At 32.9% G+C, this 20,059-nt stretch overlaps 1 protein-coding gene across 1 annotated transcript in view; it reads right to left on the minus strand.

Annotated features, from left to right (window-relative positions):
• Window positions 1-396: 396 nt before the first annotated feature.
• The window catches only part of LOC129752152 (myb-like protein Q), a 36,538-nt gene continuing 16,875 nt past the window's right edge, over window positions 397-20,059 (minus strand). The window contains exons 3-4 of the mRNA XM_055747944.1: window positions 19,542-19,972; window positions 397-2,837 (exon numbers count right to left, since the gene is read on the minus strand). Of these exons, the coding sequence (XP_055603919.1) occupies window positions 1,709-2,837; window positions 19,542-19,972 (1,560 nt within the window). The 3' untranslated portion in view covers window positions 397-1,708. The remainder of the gene's footprint in view (window positions 2,838-19,541; window positions 19,973-20,059) is intronic.

The raw sequence follows: 20,059 nt of genomic DNA on the forward strand, positions 1-20,059 counted from the left end.
GACAATTTTGACAATTTTGACAATTTTGACAATTTTGACAATTTTGACAATTTTGACAATTTTGAACAATTTTGACAATTTTGACAATTTTGACAGTTTTGACAATTTTGACAATTTTGACAATTTCGACAATTTTGAAAATTTTGACAATTTTAACAATTTCGACAATTTTGACAATTTTGACAATTTTGACAATTTTGACAATTTTGACAATTTTGACAATTTTGACAATTTTGACAATTTTGACAATTTTTACAATTTTGACAATTTTGACAATTTAGACAATTTTGAAAATTTTGACAATTTTGATAATTTTAACAATTTTGAAAATTTTGATAATTTTGACAGTTCTGACAGTTTTGAAAATTTTGACAATTTTGACAATTTTGACAATTTTGACAATTTTGACAATTTTGACAATTTTGACAATTTTGACAATTTTGACAATTTTGACAATTTTGACAATTTTGACAATTTTGACAATTTCGACTGTAACGGGTTAAAATTCCTGGGACATATGTGGGTTAATACTTGTGATAAAAATATTCTAAATTATGGAAGGAAAATTTTTATTTTTATCGATTATTTTTAAATGAGTTAAAAATGAATCAATTTTTTAAGGAAATCTCTACCGCAGCATTAAAAAAAATTAATGCAATGTTGATGGTTTCAGACGAATTTGGACTCAAATAAGAGCGAGTTTCATTTAAAAAAAATAGTTCTCTTAAAAAATAAATTTCGAATCAATCCATCCTAGTTTTATAGTAGTCAGCTTTATAGCTTGCAATGGTTCGTGTAATAGGTAGAATAATCGACGCATTGGTTAAAATAGGAATAGTTGTTATTGTTTTTGTTGATTTTTTTCTCATTCTGCTTATTATTCTCATTAATCAATTATAAGTACATGTGGTGGTTATAAATGCTCTCTTTTCCATTTATCGGGCTATTACTAATGTAACTATTACGCGGTCATTTTCCTAAAAAACACATATGGATTTTTTTTCGCTTGGGTAAGGCTATTTCCTGCTTACTAATCCTTCACTTTTGCTTTGGTAATGATCGGTTTGTTTGTTTGTTTGTTTATAAGGCAGTTGGCTAGGGATGCCTTTTAAGTTTTTTAATTTTTTGATTTTTTTTTCTTGTAAACGGTTTTGCTTTTTTTCTGTACAGCAGCGCGGGTTTCGTTTAACTATTTAAGCTTTAATTTAAAATACTTGAACATTGTTTGCAGAATATGTTTCTGAATCCCGTGTTTTTTCTTCTTCATTTGTTTGTTTCAGGCGGAAGCGGCTTGTGGAAGCTTAAAAGTAACTGTCATATAAATGCAATGATCCTTTATACGATGATACTCGATTCTGTCTCTTCTTTGGAAGGAAACGGGGAAGCCATATAAATAATAAAATATTACACACTCTTTTTTTCATTTTTCTTCTTCAGCTATACGGTGAGATAAAATTTTCGGTCCAATATTTAGAACAAATGCAAGCAAATTGGGGGACACCTGGCTCTAAAATACTGCTACACCTGGAACTTCGACAACCCTTAGCCGGGGTTTTTTTCCTTACAATCGTTCGATCGCCGGTGGACGATTGGGCTTGAACTTGAAGCAAACGGATCGCAGCAAAGTGCGGGCAAGGGACGTCCGGCAACTTGGCCGGGAAGCAGCTGGTGGCTTCCCGAAGTTGCCGTGATCGCCGTTCTATTGATGCTACACCCACAGGACCCGGGAGGAAACTCCACCGTCACTGCTGGAATCGCCATGGATCTTCAACTTCGAAGGGACAACCGGGGCCGAATCCCACCGGCGATGGTTCACGAAATGGCTGTGATGTTCGTAGGCGGGCGATTGCGTCACCCGGGACGGAATATCCGACTGTTTGGCCGCGGAAGGAGTTCCCAGCTTATCCGATAGCTGGCTCCCGTGTTTGGCGGGACTGCTGCTGTTCTCGCTCGAATCATGGCTTATGGCATTCGAGGTCCCATTGCCGATCTTCTTTTGAACCACAGTATTTTCCCGAAGTTCGGAAGACTCATCCGAAACGAGTGACACAGATCCGGTCGAGGAAGCAGCCGACGAGTTGGAATCTGCTGAACAAACTCCGGTGGTCGAGGAAGCCGCAGAAGATGAGGACAACATCGTCGAGTTTACCAACGGCAGTCCAATCTCCTGGAACGAGTTCATCGAACTGAAACCACTCTCATCCTCAGCCGAACTCGAGATCATCATCTCCTTGATCCGTTCGATGTTTGCACTATGCCGGTGGTTAACCAAATGGCCACTATTGCTACTGGTGCTGCTACTGCTGCTGCTTCCACTGTTCTGATGCTGATGATGACCCACCAATAGATGATGGCCTCCAGGAGGCGGCGAAGGCCGATCCGTATTATCCTCGTCCGTTTCAGTCTTGTTGGACGAACTCGTAGAATGTACCGAATCATCCGTGCTACTCCTCAGCGAAAGCCGACTTCCACGCATATTGATCTTTCTGATGAATCCCACATTGCTCCTGGTATTATAAACTTCTCCACCCGGACCACCAACAGCTCCAACTCCCACCAGGGTCGAAGTACTTCCGGTAACAGATCCTCCGGCAGCCGACAGCAGACCATCCAAGGCGGCATTAGCCATAGATGAACTGTTATTGGACACCTGGGATTGGGACTGAGGCTGGGACGACGACGTCTGTGAAGATGAAGGACACAGCGACGGTTCCTGGGTGTTGAGCAGATTTTGGACCGTCCGCAGCAGACGGAATGCTTCCTGGGCCAGCTTCTCCGGGTCAACTTCGGCGCTGGCAGAAATTGGCAGAGTCTGGAGCCGTTTCGGCGAGCGGCGCCTGGAATTGGAGAGGGAGAAAAAGTTTTCTATGAGTGTCATATTACTAAACAATTTCTATAAATTTATTTTATTAGAAGTTTTAACTTCTGAGGGGGCATTTGTCCCTATTTACCAACTACGGTTTGTCAAATTTTTTTTCAAAGTTTATAACAGGTGCAGTTCGTGCGTATTGCTTGATACAATTCGAATCATGAAATTTAGATTTTAAAAGAAAATGGAAATGAGGCTTAAAGAATCAAGCTAATATTCAAAGTAGGTTGGTGAATTAAACTGAGTCGATTTGGGATCATTTATAAATTTCTCATACCCTGGGGTCTAAAAAGCTTCGTTTTGATTCAAAACTCATCCATCATATTTTGCTGAATTTCTAAGTGACGTTTACATGATTCAATTTGAACTTTAAGATTTTTATGGGAAAACGGAATATTTTGTACTGAACCATCAACATAATTTTTGTTTCTTCTGTGGAACCGAGCCTGCTAATGGTTTCTGTTTCAATTTATAAATTCTTCATAGGAAATTTTCCGTTGAACAACTTTGTCGAGGACCGTAAATTCGTATCTTATTAGACAAAAAAGCTATTAATTATTTTATTGGGGCGTGTCTTTTGACATTGAAGAATAATAAATTCAATTGTCATCACTGCTGAGCGCCTAACGAAGTATTGCATGAATTCTTTTTATGCAAAATTTCGCGAGGCACCAGCAGCAATGTCATTTAAATGCGCTTATCAATGCCAAAAGATATACCTTTGTTAAACAGCTAATTACTTTTCAGCTCAATAAGATACGAAGTTACGGTCTTCAACAAAGTTGTTCAGGGGAAAAATACTTTAAAATATTTTTTTAAATGGCCTTAAAACCATGAGCAGGCTCGGTTCCACAGAAGAAAGAATTATTATGTTGATTTTTCAGAACAAAATATTCAATTTTCCCAAACAAACATAAAAGTGCAAATTTACTCATGTAAACGTTACTTAAAATTTTGCAAAAATTAGACCAAAACGAAGGTTTTTAGACCCCAGGGTTTGAGAAATTCAAAAATTACCCCAAATTGATTCAGTCTATTGGTGGGTACCAAAAAAGGTGGAGGAGTAGATTACCACATGCTAACTAAATGAGCTTCACCGACTAATTTGAACTGATCGTCTGTCGTCTGACAAAAAATTTAAAAAATTTAAGACCAAAAAAGGTAAAAATTAGAAATGTACCGAATATTTGGCGCCGAATACCGCCCAAAAGCCGTTAAGCCGAATATTCGGCTCACCGAACAGCTGAGCTAAGTATTCGGCCGAATAGGTCGAATAGGCCGCCGTATATTTATTTTTAGAATTTATAAAATAACAAATTTGTCAAAATTTTAAAATGATTTAAGATTTATTATAAACTAGCTGATCCCGTACGAACTTCGTTTCGCTTTTAACTTTAAAGCTGATGATTTTGTATTTGGTTGGTAATTTGGATGCATTTTCACTAAAAAATTGCTTAAAATACTAAACAGAATTTTCAGCGACCTATTTGCTTGTCTACCAAACGGAAATTTGAAATAAGAAATTGATTGACTGTCGAAATGAACACCCTTGTTCGATTTCTTATCTTTTTCGGATAACAACGAAATTATGATTTGATTATCGTCTGATTAAAAATTTTAATTCATAAATCAATTGTACGTTTTATAAAACACTCGTGAATGAATTGTTGTCTGGATCTCATGCATAATAGAACAATTATTGCAAAAAAAATTAAACAGTAAATGTGGACGACCCCTTTTTCTGTCGTCTAATAGAAAGTTTGTTTTCAGGAATCTATTCCGCGTCCTGCAAAACTCTCGTGTTTAAATTTTTGCATCGATATGATGTCTAACAACGTAATTATTGCAAAAAAAAACTCGAAAATATTAGGCCGAACCCTTTTACTGATTCCTTGTCAGAATTTGACGTGTGAAATCAATTACATGTGCTGTAAAACTTCCATGGGCAAATTTTCATTAAAATCCGATGTATAATCAAGACAATGGGGCTTATTCTGAGAGTCACGTGACGTGATGTATGAAATCGTCACATCGTTGTGCCGACTCCAGAAACCACTCTAGGCTAGAAATTTCAGCTCAAATGTCCTGTGATCGATTTTTGGAGCTCATTCATACTAACGTTTCTTCTCTGAAACGTTTCCTGGAGTCAGGATAAAGAAGTGAAATTTTATGAGTCACGTCACTCGACTCGCAGATTAACCCCCTATTTAGCAAAAACAGTGAACAAATAATATGGACGACCATTTTTGCCGACCCCTGACTCGAAAGATTTGAAATCTGAAACAATTGAGAACAATAATTTAGATAATATTTGGGCAACTAGTTAAAAAAACTGAGCACAATTTGAGTTTTCGGTTTCTTTTCAATGTGAACAAATCCAGCTAAATACGAACTTTTTGATAATATTCTGGCGACCGTGTTGATTGCTTCACTTGTCCACTTTACTTTGAAAACCTAAGCATGTTCCCCTACAATAAATATATATTGTTTTCTCCTATTTGTTTAGGAATATATTTAAGGAGATTCCAGCTAATCAAACATAAGGTTTCGATTTTGAAATATTTTCTTCACATTAATAAACAATGTTACGAATTTTGCGATTACTGGAATGATTCTGTCGAAATTTGAATAACTAACAATCATCATTAGATTTGGGAGAATGAATGTAGAATTAAAAGTATCATTTTCTTATTTTCATAAAGTACAAACATCATTTAAAATTAAAAGATAGCTTAAAACTTACATTATTTGTGAGGAACTTTACAAAATGCATTTTATAGTAAGCATCATGTTTACCTAAATTAAATAAAAGTCTTTTTTTTTCAATACTTCAGAATTTAAACCGGACGATATCAGGGTACAAATTAAGTTTCATCAAAATAAAAAAAATAACCAAAGAAAGTGAAAGAAACATTGAAAATCATTCGATATTATGAGTTTTCTAAAGCTTAGCTGGAAATAAAATAAGTAAAAATGGGCTATCTAGAATGCTTACTTTAAATGCATAAGTATACAAAAGTATAAAAAATGCAAAATTAATTTATGCAACCTCTTTCCGATAATCAATTTTGAAAAAAAAAACAACAAGAATAGAAAAAACTGCTGTGTAGTTGCTTAAATTTGACAAATCAACAATACTGAGTTTCTCTATTGATTTTCTATTCCAAATCCCGTATCAAATTTGAAATTCAAATAGAATTTTTCCAGCTGATAAAACCAAAGTCTTATACCTACTATTGACTCTGACGTGCTTCTATTTTAAAATTATCCTCGGCTGAAGTAAAAATCCTGAATTCAGCATATCATTTTCCAATTGACCGATCATTCTCAAATTATGTTCATCATAAAAACATTTTTGTAGTTGAATTCCGTAATTCCATGAGTGATTCTTCAAATATAAATATTTTTATTTTCTAATCTTGTCTTCTTCTAGATCTGAAAACAGAAATAAAATTCATTGAGATTTTCAAGCTTTGTGTTGCTCCTTCAGTACCAAACTTATTTGGTTTCCCTATTTGATTTTTGAATTACTTAAATACTGATTCCATGTTTTATACATCCAATAATCATTTAGAATTTGTGTTTTCAGTTTCTGTCACATTTAGAAGAACTTTTTCAGAAATGTTACTGTGTGTGTGTTTTTTTTACCTAACAGCACTTTTTCATCCTTGTAGCATTCGTGTCTGAATTGGATTTGAAATTGTGATTTGAATTTGAGACACTGAATTGATTCTGGATGGAATCTGATTTATGATTTTGAATTTTACTCTTGAACTTTTTTAACTGTATCTTCATGGAATATTAGTTGAATTATTTTGTTTAATTTTTCAAATTTTGAATTCTAAGTCAGAAATATTAATGTTACTTCGCAATTTCATTCTGCTATCGATAAAGCATTTACTGTGATTCACAATGATGAAATGAAAACATTTTCTAGTTTATCTTTGAATTTTGCCTAAACAGAGAATTTTAACTAGTGATAGAATTCTTAAATAAATTGCGAATTGAATTCTGCATTCATCAGCTTTAATCAGAGTTTCCATGTTCGAATAATTTATTTACTGTTTCATGATGTTTGCACCTTGGTGGTTGAACAAATTTTGGTTTGAGATTCCAGAAACTGCCTTGTATGCAGACATAATGGTTATTTGAATTGAAAATGTTGAACTCATTTACAGTTCCTTAGTATGTTCAAAAAATAATATATTCTCTGAGATGGTATGTGAAAAAAAAATTGAATCATGTGGGCCTACCGAGAAAAATTGCCCCGGCCTCCCCGATGGCTTAATCCGGACCTGCTTGCACATAAATTCAATTACATATATTCAGATAATTTTCTAAATCAAATTAAAAACTTAATTTCTTGTTACAAATTTTAAGATTTTGTGTACTAAAACAATTTTAAAAATTTTCAAAATGAACCGAAATTTTTACCCTTAGATATAATTTTAACACTGCGGCTGTGATTCAATGAAAACTTTCAGTTTCAAGTAATTTTCTTGTGTTTTTTGAGAATAATGCCTTCATTTTTTCAGATTTGCCTATTATTTTTAGAAATTTTTCAAAAAATCGTCTTAGATTGCCCAACCATGAGGATGCGTGTAGTAGAAAGTATGGTATACCGTCAACTGGGACAACATGCAACAATTTTCAACTTCAATGGCTTCTAAAAAACTTATGTTCACAGGTTATCCTACCTCTTTTGCATCAAAAGTTTTAAGGGTGATGGGACATGAAATTGGCGTAGTTAGAAAAATTATTGGTTTCATTAGCTATTTTCAATTTTCTAAAATCATGCGATTTTCACCCTCCTTAGAAAATGGGGTAACTTGCAACAAACTTTGTTTTTAATGGAAAATCTTATGAACACGTACGTAAATTTATTGTTTTCAATATATTTGCGATGCCTTAAAGACCATAATGCATGAAAACATCAATTGCAGTAATTTTTTTTGCCTGTAAAAAGTAATTTTCACTTTTTTTCTGAAAATAAGGATGCTGCATACATTTAGGGGTTAAATTATACTACGAAAAATTCTACAAGCTGGAATCATAAAAATAAATGTTAGGATGAATGAAATTGCAATGTTTACAAACACGGAATGCAAAAAATTCATATTCCAGCACATGGAAACGAAATTTATAAGGTGTTTCTTTGATTTGCATTTTGTTGCATTTTACCCCAGACACCCAACTGAATTATAAAAATATTTATTTGAAAAAAAAAAATGGGTGATTGTTTTAAAAATATGTTTACACCAATAGTGTTGGTAAAAAGTAAAAGTAAAAAGTTTGTAGATAATATTATCAAGCCAATCCGTCATACTGGGTAAAGTTTTTTTCGGCATCTAAAAACGTTAAAATTTGTTCATTTATAGCTAGATTTTTCAAATTTTATATAAAAATAAAAAACTTTAAAAAACTTGCTTAAGATGCGAGAAATTATGTCACCATCATTTTGTAATCATTAAAAGATAACTTTATTACAATACATTAAATTAAAAATTAATTCAGTGTGGTGTTATATAAATGTTGCATCTAACCCCGCTGTTGCATGATGCCCCGTTTTACGGTACTTCGTTCTTTTTAACAACAATTTTTGGGATATTTTGCTCAAATTCAAGCTTCATCTAATTCAATATCAAATATGCATTTTTAAATTGCTGAGCATCTGTATTGACACGTTTTGTCCCAGATTTATCAGGGTCCAGATATTTTTGGTGATATACATCCTAGAAGTGACAATTCATCGGATGTCCTTTCAGTTATTGGTGACATTTTGAAAATCAGAAAGACCCCCACTTAAAAAAGATTTTGACTAATTTCATTAAAAAAATCGACTCAAAAACATGAGGGGTATTAAAATGGAAGAACTAAAAGGAAATTGCATTAATCCCTTTTGGCTATACTTTCATTGAAAACTCACTGGAGTATTCGACCGAAATAATTTGAAATTTATGAATATGAATATGTAAAAACAAAGAAAATTTGTTTTAGACAAAAAAGATCTAAGAAAAGAAAAATGAAAATCATACAGTACGACAAAAAACACACATGATAAGACAAATTCTGCAAATAAAGTTGTAGTATCATTTATCCATTATTTTTACTACTTTTTAAGTTCGTTGGTTTCTTCTATTTTTATTATGTTTGTAAAAATTTAGAAATTTATGTGTAATTTGTAGTGTAGTGAAATTTTTGAATAATTATTCTGCCATTTTTATGAACGTTTTTAATTTTAATTTTTGATTTCCTCTTTATTTTTTATTATCGTAACACAATTGAAAAGTTTTGTCATTTTTGTCAATTTTGTCATTTTTGTCGTTTTTGTCATTTTTGTCGTTTTTGTCATTTTTGTCATTTTTGTCATTTTTGTCATTTTTGTCATTTTTGTCATTTTTGTCATTTTTGTCATTTTTGTCATTTTTGTCATTTTTGTCATTTTTGTCATTTTTGTCATTTTTGTCATTTTTGTCATTTTTGTCATTTTTGTCATTTTTGTCATTTTTGTCATTTTTGTCATTTTTGTCATTTTTGTCATTTTTGTCATTTTTGTCATTTTTGTCATTTTTGTCATTTTTGTCATTTTTGTCATTTTTGTCATTTTTGTCATTTTTGTCATTTTTGTCATTTTTGTCATTTTTGTCATTTTTGTCATTTTTGTCATTTTTGTCATTTTTGTCATTTTTGTCATTTTTGTCATTTTTGTCATTTTTGTCATTTTTGTCATTTTTGTCATTTTTGTCATTTTTGTCATTTTTGTCATTTTTGTCATTTTTGTCATTTTTGTCATTTTTGTCATTTTTGTCATTTTTGTCATTTTTGTCATTTTTGTCATTTTTGTCATTTTTGTCATTTTTGTCATTTTTGTCATTTTTGTCATTTTTGTCATTTTTGTCATTTTTGTCATTTTTGTCATTTTTGTCATTTTTGTCATTTTTGTCATTTTTGTCATTTTTGTCATTTTTGTCATTTTTGTCATTTTTGTCATTTTTGTCATTTTTGTCATTTTTGTCATTTTTGTCATTTTTGTCATTTTTGTCATTTTTGTCATTTTTGTCATTTTTGTCATTTTTGTCATTTTTGTCATTTTTGTCATTTTTGTCATTTTTGTCATTTTTGTCATTTTTGTCATTTTTGTCATTTTTGTCATTTTTGTCATTTTTGTCATTTTTGTCATTTTTGTCATTTTTGTCATTTTTGTCATTTTTGTCATTTTTGTCATTTTTGTCATTTTTGTCATTTTTGTCATTTTTGTCATTTTTGTCATTTTTGTCATTTTTGTCATTTTTGTCATTTTTGTCATTTTTGTCATTTTTGTCATTTTTGTCATTTTTGTCATTTTTGTCATTTTTGTCATTTTTGTCATTTTTGTCATTTTTGTCATTTTTGTCATTTTTGTCATTTTTGTCATTTTTGTCATTTTTGTCATTTTTGTCATTTTTGTCATTTTTGTCATTTTTGTAATTTTTGTCATTTTTGTCATTTTTGTCATTTTTGTCATTTTTGTCATTTTTGTCATTTTTGTCATTTTTGTCATTTTTGTCATTTTTGTCATTTTTGTCATTTTTGTCATTTTTGTCATTTTTGTCATTTTTGTCATTTTTGTCATTTTTGTCATTTTTGTCATTTTTGTCATTTTTGTCATTTTTGTCATTTTTGTCATTTTTGTCATTTTTGTCATTTTTGTCATTTTTGTCATTTTTGTCATTTTTGTCATTTTTGTCATTTTTGTTATTTTTTGTCATTTTTGTCATTTTTGTCATTTTTGTCATTTCTGGAGACTGGTTTTTTAAAGTTTTTATTTATCTTTTTTTCACATTCAAGGTTTTTTGGTATTTTCAAATACTTTTTGTTTTCATAGTATTTACAATATTAGAAATTTGTTTTTTTTGCAGTTTGAACTAGTTTTGCATGTTTTACTCTTGAAATTATATTCATGTTTGTTAATTTTTTTGTCTAATTTTTCAAATTAAAAAAAAAATTGTTTTAAGATTTCGTACTTACTTGTATTTTTTTAAGATTCGTTTTTGCTGTCGTATGGCGAAAAATCTATTCAGACTTTTGATTGATTCTTCATAAAAATATGATTATTTTCTAAGAAAGAAATGAACGCAAATGATCAAGACGGGTTAAAACCGTGCATCAGCTGACAATAATGCCAGAAGAAAGCAGCTCCATTCATCGGGAGTCAAGACTTTATTCCTCTCCGAATGAATGCGTGTTGATACCCTGCTGCTCCAAAAGATCAACACGTGGAATCCATAAATTAACGACCGATTTGTATGTATGTTTGTTTACTGCTCACGTGAGTAGCCGGCAGTTTAGGCCACCTCGCACACGCAGGAGAGGGGCATTTCTTCGATATTTCACGCCTCCGAAAACCCGATACATATCGTCATCAAAAACGCGTTAACTAATTCGTCCCATTAGGTGCCGGCATAAATTATCGGCAGCTTGTTTTATTGGTTTCGGATTTACTTTTCCGGGTGCTTCTATTTTTGTGTGTTTTTTTTCTCTCTATTTTGAAAGTGTTTGTATGGAGACCTGTTCACAAGATTTATTGTCCAATTGGATTCACAAATATTTACACTTAAGAACCGAGGTGTACTTATTTTAGTTTATTCTTCTGAATTCTTTAAGTTGTAATATGTTTAAAAGGACCTCGACAAAGTTGACGATTGAATGTGATATTTAGGCTGAAGTTACCTCAAATCTCAAATAAGTGCCATCAACATAGACGGCTAATTAAGTCGTCTATCTACTAGTTAGTTGTTTCCGGTAAAGTGAGGATTAATAAAGTAACTTTACCTCTTCCTGGAGTGTTCCAGTAGCTGCATTTAATGTAGTTCAACTTCAGATCCCATCAAAAAGTCTCGACAGACACTCTCTTGATCCAAAATCCGGTCAATATGCCGGCCCAAGAAATTTGATCGCGATGATCTGTTTATGTCTGGTCTGATCATGTGGTCTGATCTGCTTTTAAATGGTCTCAACACCTTAGGGGAAAAATTACGTTACTTGATTTTCTTCGAGTTAATGTGTCTCAATCCGTTTTTATAAAAAAAAAAAAAAATAGAAGGGAAATGGAACCTTGGAATGTCATATCATTTAACCTTTGGTGCTAAAGTGGCTTCCGAAGTCGAATAGAAGTTAAAGGGATCAGACACGGAATGTAATCATCAATAGCGGGTGGTGTATTTGACAAATTTCGTTTGTTTTTTAAATGAAGCCTTCCATATCTTTCCACGATGCTGATGAATTTTGATTTTGATCAATTTTGTATTCAAAGTTATGCAAGTTGACAATTTTGTCATTATAAATATTACGTTTTCCAACTGAAGCTGTGATATCTCAAATGTCTCCCAACTTCAATTGATAAAAATCATTGCGTTAAAGTTTTGAAGAGCAGCTAAAAATGCAAAAAAAAATACATAGCCGAAGGCCGTGTCTACGAAGGGGGTTTAAGGGGTTTAAACCTCCTCCTACCCCCCTTCCTCTCGAGGAAACGTTTCAAAGTAAAGTTTTTAGTTCAAGACATAAATTTTGCAATGTGAAGAGAAAGTACTTGATCTCAAAATGCATTTAAAAAAAAAAACAAAAAAAGAAATAAAATTGGCTCACCTCCAGAGGAATTTAGTCATCAATAACTTTAGCCCAATCAGAAGAGCATATGAAAAATGGTGTTTATTAAAAATTAAAACTAAACAAGTTCAGAATTTTAACCCTCCAAAGCTGTTCGGGTCAATATGACCCGAAGCGCTTATTTCAAACAACTTTATCATCGTTCCAATATAGTGAAGATCTGGAAATTTTGACAGACCAAGTATGTTAAATGAAAATAATAATCAAGTTAACGACAAAATATTTAAATTTGAGTTTTGAAAATCGGTTAATTGGGAAATGAAATACAGCTAAGCAAAGCCAAAATTTAATGTCGTTTTTTTTTAAATAAGATTTTTTTCTACTGGAAGATCTGAGATAGCGGCAAAAAAAATCATTGGACTACAACGATTTCTATACATTGTCAGATAGACGGATTCTTTACGATTTCAAATATCAATGAAACACTTAAATACAGAAACGCTGTCAGAAGTAACGAGTATTTTAAAAATAAAATGATTTTTCGAACTTTTTACTTTCTGAACCAGTTTCTGACAAGAAAAACATCACATATGTCTGGGTACCTGGTCATAGTTCTATAGCTGGAAATGAAGAAGCAGACATACTCGCAGAGTTTGGGAGAAGTAGCGACGTACTCTGGGATACTGGAACTCCGGCCAAAGATGCGATTACATGGGCATTATCTCGGTTATTTGTATCCCAACAACTAGTTTGGGCAACCAGAACAGAAAACAAACTGTAGAGGATAAAACCACAACTTGAAAAATGGCAAGACCTATCAAGCCGAGATGAGCAACGAGTCATCACCCGGATCCGTATAGGGCACACCCGATTGACTCATGGACACTTGATAGCAAAACATCCTGCACCAGTTTGCACCTCTTGCAATACCTCGTTGTCCATCAAACATATTTTAACGGAATGCAAAACATACGACGCTTCAAGAAAACATTTCAAGATTAGTGAAAATCTCAGTTATATAATCAATAATAATATTGAGTGTATGAACAATCTAGTGAAGTTTCTTAAAAGAAATAGCTTATTCGAAAAAATGTAATATAAATTAATATTAGTTATTATGTGAGGGTAAAAGTTCAAGACTAAAAACCCTCTTTAAATAAATGTACAACAACAACAACAACCAGTTTCTGATAATCTGGTAATACATACCGTTTTATCTTGAAATGTTGAATAAAAGGAATAAATTACCTACACATTGAATATAATATCATTAAAATCGGTTAACATTTACAGCCAGGAGAACGAAATCAAACTACAACTCAAATTTCCCCGAAATGGATATTTTGCGAACGGCTTTGGAAGGTTAAACTTACAATTTTTACTACAAAATTCAATCACCGAATAGTAACAAAATAGGAGATTTACTTTCCTCGATGGTTGAAACCTTATAATTAGGGCAAGTAATTTTGACTTCTTTAAAAAGTTATAGAAGTTTTTTTTATTTACATTTCCCGAATCTGAAAACTCAGAAGTAAAAGGAATCTGAGAAAAATATGTTGCCAAAATATGAAGAATTTTAAAACTTCGAGATAATTTGAGGACTTTCGCCTTAAATTATATAATCTTGGTAAGAAACGTCGCCATATAAAATTTATGCTCCGATTCTCCTCAAACTTATATGTTTCTGTGTTCTTTTATGTAACATTTTCATGATTTTTTTTATAAATATGTAAAGCTTTTTGGGCAAATTTTAAAATATTATTATTATTCTTGTGTCATTTTTTCACGTTTTTGTGTAATAATTGTGAAATTTCAGGGTAATTTTTGATCAATTTTTGTATGGATTTTATGATTTTTTTTTGCATTTATGATTTTTGTCATCTTCGTCATTTTTTTGATTTTTGAGATTTTTGTTATTTTAGCGATTTCTGTGATTTTTGTAATTTTTGTGATTATTGTAATTTTTTTGATTTTTGTAATTTTTGTTTTATTTTTTGATTTTTGTGAATTTTGAAATACTTGAGGTTTTTGTCATTTTTGAGGTTTTTATGATGTTTGTGTTTTTATGTTTTTTGTGATTTTTTAATTATTTTTTTTTTATTTTTGTGATTTTTTTCACTTTTGTAATTTTTGTAATTTTTGTGATTTATGTCATTTTTGTGATTTTTGTAGCTATCTATTGTTATTTTTGTGTTTTTGTAATTTTGTCATATTTGTCATTTTTGTCATTTTATGACATTTTTGTCATTTTTGTGAATTTTGTGTGATTTTTGTCATTTTTTGTCTTTTTGGTCATTTTTCCTGAAAAATCAGGCACATTGGCAACCGTGTTCTCAACCAAGTTAGTTAATGAACGTCTATTAAAGGTGATAAAATATAGGAGCTATGGATTTAATGTTACATAAGTTTGCATCGACAGAAACACATGAAAGATTATATTGGATAAATATTTAGAAAATAACTATTGGATGGTAAACATCATTTTTGTATTAGGTGTTCATTATTCTAAAAGCGTCTTTTTCACATTTTAAAGTTCGTTTTATGTTTAAGTTTGACTAGGGTTGGGTACTGTTTGTCTTCAAACTTACTAGGTAATCTTTCTTCGATAGAAAACATCATTAAAGTTTCATTAGGTTAAAAAGTTATGAAAGTTTAGATAAACCCATATGTCGCGTCGCTTTAACGTTTGATCTTTTATGTAATTTTTACCTACCATCTGTATTTTTATCCTAATTTTCTAATATTACAAATAAAAAAAAATAGGGTGGCAAATTTTCAAGCAGGGCTAGGCTGTGCCGACAAAAGTTTTAAAAAAACTTTTAAAAATAGAAGGATGCATATTAATCAAAATTTAGGCAGTTAGGTTCAATAACCTCTTGAAGAATTTATTCGTAAAACAAGATGTCTATATCTCAATTGCGCTGTATTGTTTGTATCATACTGTAAAAAATACCTGCGAAAAAGCCCATTTAATTTTGCAGCTTTAACACCAAAATGGAGTATAAAGTTATTAAAGAAATAATGGCAACAAAACTCTATTGCAGCAATTCTCAAACAATTCTCATACAACTGCACTCACATGTACAGGATTGGATGAAAAGTACCTACTTAACGTTCTGAGTAAGTTGGCAAGATTTCCTGCATTTCCTGCGGTATGATCGAAAATTTAGTACAAAATTTGGGAAAAGTTCGGTTCAGCCCGGTTGCCCGGACTTCATTGAAAAATGACCGGATTTTTCATTCCATTAGCCAAATCAATCAGGGAAATTCAAGTTTGATTATAGAAATTTTATATTTCTGCGCGCAAAACTAACTTTTAGGAGCAAGTTCAAAAAAATAATTATGAAAGGTTTTCGGAAGCCAAAAATACGATTTAAAATCTGCTGATGAGTATTGATTAAAAAAAATCATTTCAACTTTTTTTTTTCTTGAATTTCGTTGATTAATTTTTGGGTTTTTATTCCAATATGCCCGAAAATTGCCCGGATGTTTGCACAATTTTTTTAATTTCAAATGCCCAGATTCTGCCAGGTTTTTAGATTAAGGTAGCCAGATTGCCTGGTTTTATCCGGGTTTCCCCGGATATTTTATGTAACATTTTGGAAAAGTCCAGTTGTCCGGATATCAATGAAAAAGCCCCGATTTTGCCCAGGTTTATTCTGATTCTCAAATCAAACTAGAGAAAAACAAACTGTGTTGTAAAATTTTGTATTTATGCGTCCGAAACAAAAAAATATAAACAAGTTTTTACAAAATAATCATGAAAAGTTTTTAAAAACTCAAAATACTATTTTAAGTCTGCTGATGAATTTTGATGAAAAAAATTTTTTTTCAGGTTTTTTATTTTGATTTTTCAATCCTTGGTTTTTAACCAAATTTGCCAGGATATTTCCCAGATTTTCAAACACCAATTTTGAAATCAATGCCCGGATTTTGCTGGGTTTTAAGATAAAATAACCCGAATTTGTCCGGTCCGGATACGTGCTGAAAACATTTCTTTCAATTTTAGATATTGTGGGATTTGTCCGGCCCAGATACGCATTGAAAAGCATCTGCCAACCTTGTTCTAGATTAGTTTGGGTTTTTAATGCAAAACATTTATATCGCTTAATAAAACTTATTTATATTTTTCCATGTAGAATTTTTGTACTGTTTTTTTTTTCAAGTATATATCCGAAAAGCTGATAGAATTTTAATGTGATTTGATGTGCTATTTCATGATTGTTTTCGTTTCACGATAATATCATTACTCGTCTTATGAGTCGGAATTTCAAATTCGTAGCACCAAAACTCAATTTCAATCTCGAACTTATTTCCAAATCTTAAATTTTAAAATTTGAAAAAACAAATCTTGAATTGAACTTGGATTCTGGATTCAAACTGTTAATCTAAAATTTGAAAGGGAAATATGATTCCGATTACCTTGCAATTTGATTCGAAAATTTACTTCCGAAATCTTTGTTTTTCAGTTTCTGAGTTAAAGTATTCTGAATTCAGAATTTTTTTTGTATTTTGAACTAAAATAAAAATTATATTCAATGCGTAAATAATAACCCTCCAAAAACTGAGATGAATTTTAAGTCTGAGTTTGTGTTTATCAAATAATCAAGTTCTAAAAAAAATTTTCAGTATTGAATAAAACAAGGAAATCTGCATTTTTTTTGTTAATGCACAATCAAAAGATTGCAAATCAAACAAGATTTGGCTAACGGAATTTGTTAAACTTTCCAAAGCTGTTCGCAAAATATTCGTTTCGGGCAAAATCAACCTGTAACCTGTAACGGATATCGCGTAGAAATATCAATATTGTTGTTTTTAAACAAAAAATAAGTTTTCTTAAAAAAAGTGAGCTTCTTCCAAATAAGTTAAAAAAGTAGATACCGTAAAATGGGGTAACATTGATCACCGGGGTAACTTTGATAAACATAAATTTTCCCACATGATTATCAATAACTAAGTCTAAAGTTAAAATATCTCAAAAGTTTTTCTGCGTTTGAAAACCTATAAGTTGAGATTCTTATTGGAAAAACTTGGTTTGTTTTTGAAAATTTCAAATGTAGGAAAAAAATGTAATTTAAAAATCTTGAAATATCTTATTTTTCGTAGGCTCGCAAAGAAACACCCTTGCTGGTGAAATCAAAGCGTTTAGAAGTAAACAGGTTGATTTATGATTAAACTATACATTGACTAAGGAAAAAAAGTTGATCACTCAACTTTTTTCCTTAGTCAATCTTTGGCTTTGGTTTAGTTTTTGTTGTAGTTTGAGATAAATTTTTTGATAATTAAAAAACTGAGACGTTTTCCAAGTATAAGTCTAGGAAAAAAGGCTAGAATGGTAAAGTTTGAAGAAAAAAAAAACGATTTACGGTACCAAATATTTATATTGTCGATCGATCTTTAGGTGATCCGATTGATGTGTCAATCCCAAAAAAAATCCCAAAACATCATTTCTCTCCGATCCGAACTTCTCCCACGTGATTGACCCACTTTACTTTTATAGAACTGTGGTATCTTGATATAAATCGTCTTTGCGCTCCCACCATACAGACCATACAGATATATATGAGCGCCCAACTCAACCGACGATGTTTAGCAATCGATAGCACAACTGACCTTTGTAGACTGTAGCAAGCAATCAAGTCAGTTGTGCGGCAGTCTGGATTTGGATCTTAATAAGGTCTAGACCCGGGACTCCACATTGGCGATCCATGCCAGTGTTTTTGCATTTCCCCTCAGAGAGGAGGGAGGAATGGGGCCAGTGCTTGAGGGCAACCCAGCGCTGGTCATACAAAGCCTTTAGGCAAAGAGGGATTCGGCCGCCCGTCAGGGCAAAGAGGTATTCGACCGCCCGATATGGCAAAGAGGAATTCGACCGCCCGATAGGGCAAAGAGGTATTCGACCGCCCGATAGGGCAAAGAGGTATTCGACCGCCCGATAGGGCAAAGAGGTATTCGACCGCCCGATAGGGCAAAATCCTTAAATTGGCAAGCCCTGATTGGGCTTCTAGTGAGTGTTATTATTTGATATTAAATGTAAACCATATTTAAATACTGAAACGATAGTGAGCCGGGTTTCAGCCCATGGCCGTCGAATTGTTAATAGCCGGGTTTCAGCCCATGGCAACCGATAGTGAGCCGGGTATAAGCCCATGGCCATCGGTAAAAGATGAATAGCCGGGTTTCAGCCCATGGCAACCGAAAGTAAGCCGGGTATTAGCCCATGGCCATCGGTAGAAGAATAATAGCCGGGTTTCAGCCCATGGCAACCGATAGTTAGCCGGGTTTTAGCCCATGGCCGTCGGTATATTGTTAAGAGCCGGGTTCAGCCCATGGCAATATAAAAATAATATGATGATAATAATAATGAAGCAATTATTGAGAACGGGGAGAATGTGGTATCTTGATATAAATCGTCTTTGCGCTCCCACCATACAGACCATACAGATATATATGAGCGCCCAACTCAACCGACGATGTTTAGCAATCGATAGCACAACTGACCTTTGTAGACTGTAGCAAGCAATCAAGTCAGTTGTGCGGCAGTCTGGATTTGGATCTTAATAAGGTCTAGACCCGGGACTCCACAAGAACCAAACTCAGAAAACTATTTCCGCTTTGGCGCTTTAAAAAAAATGAACCAGGGACAGAAAACATTTATACAAAGTGCCATAAAATCTTGAGCCCATTGATCCGAACCCGGTCCACTTTTGTTTGACACAAGAAAGTTTAACGATCATCTTCAGCGTCAGACAGTCAGCTTCCGAAAACAAAACATTCTTGGGTGTTCACGATCTGTAGATATGTTTCGATCGACACTAATCCAATTTTATTGCACAGGTTCGACGACGCCTATTTGTCGTCGTCGACGGTGAGGAATTTATCTCCCTTGGTGGACTTGAAATGTTTTTTTGAAATTTCGATCGAAGAAAATTTTGAAGATTTTTTTGACTTTGGAGTGTGTATTTTAAGAACTTAATTTTTTTAATTTGAGTTTGAAAAAAAAAAACATTTTGTGGTTTGAGTTTCAAACTAAAAAATTCAAATTGTTGAATTTAAAAACAAAATAATCAAAATATTGTTGACTCACCAAGTAAAATCCCTGAAGGTGCTGTACGATCCGGCTGGTGAGGGCGGGGCGCAGTCTTCGTCCAGAATTAGGGAGGAGCTTCCGACGACCAGGGGGCTGATCTTGTGATGCAACTGCAGGTGACTCTGGTGATGATGATGATGCTTATTCTGCTGCTGTTGCTGATGCTGTTGATGCAGTAGCAGTTCCTGCTGCTTTTTGGTGTAGGACTTCTGGACATCGATCAGATTGGTGCTGCTTCTAGCTCTGGGACTTGCGCTGGCACTGCTACTGTCCGAATCGTGGTTCATGGTGCTCTTGGAAACCTGGAGGACCGATTTGCTCCGCCCGATGATGGTGGGTTGCAGGGCATCGAGCGTTCGGTAGCATCGTTCCAGATAACGGGCCACCTCTTCCATCACGGCTCGGTACATCTGCCGGCTGGAGTCAACCTGTACGGGACAGAAATAGAAGTAGGAATTAAGAATCATTAGTAGGTTGATACGTTTTAATAGTACGAAAAAAAAACGGGGACAATA

Source organism: Uranotaenia lowii, chromosome 3 (assembly GCF_029784155.1).
Source record: "Uranotaenia lowii strain MFRU-FL chromosome 3, ASM2978415v1, whole genome shotgun sequence".
NCBI classification, from domain to species: Eukaryota; Metazoa; Arthropoda; class Insecta; order Diptera; family Culicidae; genus Uranotaenia; species Uranotaenia lowii.